Raw genomic sequence first — 6,391 nt, 5'->3', positions numbered from 1 at the left:
GTTTTGTTTGTGTTGTTGTTAAATTAAATAAGCTGGCTTCAAGTCTCCACATCTAGCCAGGTAGTAGCTGTTCCTAGGACTTATATCTCTGAAGAGCAAGCTTCTATCTAAATTATATTCACTTAAATCCATTTTCTTTAATCCCTACTTCCACCATTAGTTTTAAATCAACATCCTGTTTTGTTTCTTAAAAAAAGAAAAGTCTGTTTTGGGATCCAGCAGCTGAGCAACCAGCTTTCCATGGCGTTCTCGCTGTGCAGAAATGTAAGAAACTCAGGCTGAAGTCAGTCTGCTGGGCAATACGAAGAGAAGTGCCTCCTCGCTCACGATCCCCAGCCTTCACTCTGGCTCCTCTGGGGTCTCCACGCCACCGCTCACTGACTGAAGTCACAGTTTAGCCTGAACGCGATGTTAACTTCCACTGGGCTTTGTAGAACACAGTTCAGCCATCCGCTGCTCAAGCCGCCTTCTTTTTTTCTCTCCCTCTCTCTCTCTCTCTCTCCTTCACTTTTGCTTTCCCCCTCACTTCATTTCAGAAAGATGTTCCAGCTGCTGCCATTTTCTTAGCCCTGGGGGAGGGGGCATGTTGGATAATCTGTCATTTAATTAGCATTACTCCTGTTTTTTAATTATTTTATACAAACAACATGTCTTCTTTTTTTTTTAAGATTTAAAAACACCTTCGTACAGCAGAAACAGACACGATGGATCCATGGAAAACAACAGAAAGGCAGCGCCTGGAGCATCAGATGCATGCAGGGTTTCGTGCATTTGGCTGCTGCCCATTTGTAATTTTTATTTATTTATTTATTAATGTCAAAACAGACATGACCATTGCTGTCACTCAGGCACTCCAGAGCTGCTTGCTAAGAAGATATTGCCCTCCAGCTGAGTATCTCCGCAAGTTGCTGCAGTCATGAAGAGGTAGCATCCACCCAGAAAGGAGAGGGGAGAACAGGACAGAAGATGAAAGGAAAGAAAGTCAAATGTTAGCTGTGCACAATTCATAGAACAAGTTTTTCTGTAAGCTAATTACTTGGTGCAGGGAGAAACTCTTCCTAAAACAGACAGGCTCATCAAGAGAGCTATGAAGACAAGAGGGAACATATTTTCCTTTCTAGGTGACTCAGTATGCTAATAAAGTAGCTGCTTGGTAAAATGAATTGCTTGACTGGAGCAGATCTGGGTCTACTATCTCATAGTGATGTGTGACAGAAGTTGGAGAAATTTTCCCAAAGGACTGATCAAAAAGTCTGGTCCTAAGGAAAAGTTTCTGCCTCATTTCCGATTGGCTTTTGCCTTGAATAGAAGAACTACAGTAATTACAATTTTAAAGTCTTCAATACTTACGTCCTTGGATTTTCTTAATGTCTACAATGTAATGTCTTTTATATCCTGATCTGTTCTGCATCCTTTTTGATACTTTGGAGTGACTAAATCTATGATAGAAGCCTTCCTCAACATTTCTATGATGAAAAGTGATGTAAATAAGTTATTTTTTTCTCATTCCAAAGGCTTTAGTTTTCTAATTGTCTGATTTCCTGAAAATTCAGCTCTCTTGAAAGTTTCACTGCTTGTAGCGCATCCGGACTGGCTGTTACTTTGTAAATTCCATCTGTGATCTCTGCAATTTGCTTGTGACAGTCCACATTCTTTCCACTGCCATCAATAGGGTTCAATCCCTCACATCATGCAAGAATAAAAATTGCTCTAGGCAGTAAACAAGAAACCAAAACTATACTAGAGTGACTCATTCTCAAATGACCGCATTTAGGAAAGCTTCCTTACCAAGTATGAGAGTTGTTTTTTGTTTGTTTGTTTTCCCTTTGCTCTTAAATAGAAAATCATTAGTAAAAAGTTGCTAAGATTAGGAAACTTAGGTGTTTAAAAACGAATGTGACAAACTTCAGCATACAGTGAAAGGAGGCAGAAAGATTACGTACATCTGAATAACAGAAACCACTATGCCACAGCAACCAAACAAGAATCCTTTCTGTAGTATAGAAAGCAGATCCCTGATAGCTAGGAAACAGAAAATCCATGCACACCACGTGATGCTCTTCCTCTCTGGCCTGCAGAGCAGGACCATTAACTGTGGTCTGAGCACAGAGCTGAGGAAGCACTAGAGGTACTATGGTAGCTATGCTCAGGGGCAACCATCTGGCACACGACTCCAGTTTGTTAAGAGTGGCAGATAACCCTCCTGAGTACAGAGGACTGGGCTTTCACAGAGCAGTGTAAGTTTTTAGCCTACAGACAACTGAAAATGGTTCTCTTTCAATCAGCGAAACATCACTGAATAGTCAAAGCATACGACAGTGAATTCCCACATAGCGCACCTTTGGTGTGCGCACGATACTCTCTCCCTGATAGCCCATACCTGTGTATGATCCTCACTGGAGAGGTGCTGCAGGGGCTCCAGAGCAGTGGTAGTGGACATTCAGCCACTTGCCATCTCGGCGGTGCCAGACACGTGTCTCTTCGGACTGCGTGGTGCGGGGCCGGCCTTGGCCATCAATGTACTGAGTCAGGCGGATATATGCGATGCAGGCAGCATCTTCACCAATGACATGGACGTGGGGGTTCAGGATGGTGGTGTGTATTGGCTTGCTGTTCTTCGACAGTACTGGCAGAACATGCAAAATCATCAGCTTAATTTTATCACTGAGAGAGGCACAGCTTCCCTCCCATCCACCATCTTTTGTAGTCTACTCACCTCCAGGCTTGGTTTGGGGATACAACAAAGATTGCTCATCATTTTCCAGGCAAAAATCCAAGCCTTTCCAATTCTTTTTCCTAGCACCAATCCTTTTCCTTTGGAACTGAGCCCTTACTATCGCCTAGAATCCCCCGTTCTCCTTGCTCTCACTTCTGTAAAGGATACTTGTTACTCTCAATATCAAAGCTGCTGCTTCTTCAGTTACAGGAAATGATGTTTTAATTACCAGAACATTGTGTTGCAAGGGAGTAAATGATCAGGAAATCTATAAGCTAGGTCTGCAGTAAATACAAACAGGTCTCAGAAAAATGTAAAACTCACTCTAGAACAGGCTTCTGAAAGAGACAAAGTCTCTGCACACTTGGAATTTCAAATACTGAACACCTCGATTCACTTCTCAAAATAAAACAAATTACATTTCAGTTCTCATCTTGTGGAGACACCCAGAAAGGGAGGCAAATCCACTTTTACTGTCCCAATAAACTGGCAAAGTGATCCTTGTATCCACTTCAGGGGTTCATTAGGTATTAGAGATCAGAAACTGCCTAGGGAACACCACAAGTTAACACATCAGTAATTTGTGGATAATTATTTTCATGTTTGACTATTCAGTACATCTATCTCAAACACACAGATTTTTTTTTTTTCTTCGAAAATACGATCATTCTTTTCCATTTCAGATCAGTAGCAAATCTGGTGCCACAAACTTTTAAAGCTCCTGTTGTCCATGCTTATAAATAATTTGAATCAGGCAAATCATATGCCTACAGTGAAGGGATTTGGGAGTTAGCATAGAAATTGTTGCTGGAAAAGGCTTTGAGAGAAAGCATGCATCACAGGCCATGCACAACCAAGTGCTTGCTGATTCTGGTGGTCAGAATAAACACGAGTGATTTTTCCCCCAAAAAGTGAAATAAGGGAAAATTAGAGAAAAGGCTGATAGTGTTACCAGATCTACCCACTCACAATTCTCAAAGTAAAACTTATGGAAATCCATTCCTTCAACCAGGTTCCCCAGTGCTTCAGGTTCAAATGAGGTCAAACCAGGATCACAGATTTTTCTGCAAAGAAAAGCAGCACAGCCTTAGAGCCTCCATTTGTGCCCATTTATACAGTAAAGTATTAGTATGGTGTGTGAGCTGCACCCCACATGCACCTCACAATTTCACTACTCTGAGGAGTAAGAGCCTGGATGATGGGGTACTGCAGCAATGCAGGGTTGGTGCTAGTCAGCACTTCACACAAAGCAAGCATCTATGTTTCTGGTATACAAAGTTGTATTTTATTCTCAGACAACTCTACTACATCCTAACTACGAATGATAAAGGCTACAATATACAACAATTTTTACTGTGCCTGTGTGACTCCTTACTCATATCCAGGAGTCGAAACATAACTTGCACACCACCTGTCAGAAAAGCAGTTACACACAAACCACTAAGTACTTACGTATAAGCATCAAAGTCTCCATTGTTGATGGCTTCTATCAGCTGCTCTGTTATCTTAATAATTTCTTGTTTACGCACTGTGAACAAGGAAGAAAGAGCAATTTAACTACACATAAGACTTAAATAGGAATATGAGGCTAGTGGGTGCTTCCTACAAGCTATTTGCAGAGCACCATTAGTCTAGATCTCATAGGTCGTAGGCTGCTCCCTGCATTCTGGAGATATGCAGTAACAACAGCCATCCATATGAGAGTAGAGGGGCAGTGGTATGATAGGGGAATGGCGATTCCATAGTGCAGGGAGAAAGGAAATAAAGATGTAATGTGCACAAGACAAGCCTTTCTAGAAGAATTTGAACCAGAGGTGTCTACTGAATGACAGCTCTGTGTGCTTCCAGGATTCTAACTAGTAAACCTGCCAATGTGAACCATCTGTCTGGCAGCTTAAGATGTGGAAACCCATCACCATAGCAGCCATACACAAATGGCCACCAGGCAGACCAGACCAATTGGAAAAGATCTCCCAGCAACCTGCCCATCACCATCACCAATACCTCAGCTACTATGAATGCTGCAAACAAGCAATTGGGACATGTAGGGATGATTCTCACAAGCTGCAGCAGGATGGATGGGTTGGACAAACAGATCCTAGGTGTATACTAATATGCATTCTGCTCCTCAGGTAGGTCCCTATGGCAGAGTTCTTTTCAGCACGAGGATGGCACTGCCATTAACCCAACTCAGCATACTGGGCAAGTGAAGACAGGTGGCTAGCTGCCTTCTGCTGATTCCTGCTCTCTCTGGTCAGCACCTCTGCACTCTCTTCTCTTGGTCTCCTACAGCTGAGAGGAGGCCCCATTTCCTTTGAAGTTTTTCCATCTCCCTCCCATACCACAAGTCCTTAATGCTACAAAGTTTGGTTTGGCTCTGCCAAATAACAGAATTTGAGTTCTATAACTGTATGCACATCCAACAGCTCTTCAGACTTCCTCCTCTTCAGACAGTTTCCCATGAGGTAGTATATACTGTGCACTGTACAGATATCTAAAAAAATGCTCTATCATTATGTTTGCTGTTATCATATAATGTACAATTCCTATCATCAAAAGTAGAATGCCTTTAGGAATCTAAATTGCAGGTGTCTGACATGAAACTAGTCACTTGGTTTCTCTCCTGCAGGCCCTTAAAGAAGCAAGCACCTTTGGAAGTCTCACCTGAGGTATCTCAGAAGCCTACCAGCAGAAGCATGGTGTTGGAGTCCAACCTGCCATCTTTGGATGTCCAAGTCAGGGAAGCTGAATTTCACTCTAGTTACTAGATGCTAGGCTGAATACCCCCCACCCTAAAACTTTACCCATGTGCGCCTATCACTCCAGCTCTGAGATAGAAGTGCAGTGGAAGAGCATCAAGATGGTAATCACATTGGCTATGAAAAGTGTCTGCATCCACTCTGGAAATCCACTAAGAGGACCAGACTATTGAGTTAGACACAGAAACACCCTGGTTGGGGGACAGCTGGTTCATGATGATAAAGAGCTAGTTTTGCCACTTGGACTGTATACATTTGCACACACAAAAAAATGACACACAAGGAATGGATTAAAAGGCTACAGTGGACTATGCCTATTGGGAAAAACATTTTTACAAAGCCTCTCATCTGGAACCATTTCCCCATGAAGCAGGCCTGTGCATTGCAGCCCTTCCCACACAGAGCACACCCAGATGTGTGCAGTGCCTGAAGACAGGGCCTATGGGAAAGGTTCCACGTGGGACAAAACCTGCCGACCACAGACCCTGTGTGCTCCTTATCCCAGAGAGATTGGCATTCACTTCCCAAACGCTGCCACGCAGCTGCGTTGGCCCTACCCTTCAGCCAGACCATGCCATCAGACTGTGCTCATCAGCTACATGTCCCGAGCTGGAGCTGACACATGGAGGGTGAGCCACGCTTTCTAAGGAATGGTGCCCCAGGCTTTCGGGCAGGAAGGCATTCACACCTGCTGCTTGCAATGAGTCCCGGGGCAAAAGGCACAGAAGCAATCAAGCACACATCAGCAGTGACAGGGGGCAGCCTCTTGTTCTGTTGGGTAGCCTCACAGGAGGACTGGCCACCACCGCAGCCGGCTGGAGCTGCCGCAGTAGCTCTCAGGGAGCCGAGGCCCCATCAGAAGGCGCAGCGCGCAGTCGGGCTCCCCTCAGGGCGGCGGGAGAGCCCCGGTCTGCCC

The 6,391-nt window shown here is 44.0% G+C and overlaps 1 protein-coding gene across 1 annotated transcript in view; it reads right to left on the bottom strand.

Moving 5' to 3' along the window:
- Window positions 1-652: 652 nt before the first annotated feature.
- CAMK2G (calcium/calmodulin dependent protein kinase II gamma) overlaps window positions 653-6,391 on the bottom strand; it is a 123,680-nt gene continuing 117,941 nt past the window's right edge. The window contains exons 20-23 of the mRNA XM_019617944.2: window positions 4,169-4,244; window positions 3,686-3,780; window positions 2,381-2,626; window positions 653-908 (exon numbers count right to left, since the gene is read on the bottom strand). Coding sequence (XP_019473489.1) covers window positions 2,394-2,626; window positions 3,686-3,780; window positions 4,169-4,244 — 404 coding nt within the window. The 3' untranslated portion in view covers window positions 653-908; window positions 2,381-2,393. The remainder of the gene's footprint in view (window positions 909-2,380; window positions 2,627-3,685; window positions 3,781-4,168; window positions 4,245-6,391) is intronic.

This window comes from Meleagris gallopavo, chromosome 8, assembly GCF_000146605.3.
Source record: "Meleagris gallopavo isolate NT-WF06-2002-E0010 breed Aviagen turkey brand Nicholas breeding stock chromosome 8, Turkey_5.1, whole genome shotgun sequence".
Classification (NCBI taxonomy): domain Eukaryota; kingdom Metazoa; phylum Chordata; class Aves; order Galliformes; family Phasianidae; genus Meleagris; species Meleagris gallopavo.
Note: the sequence above shows the minus strand (reverse complement) of the source record. Positions and strands in the feature narration are given on the sequence as shown.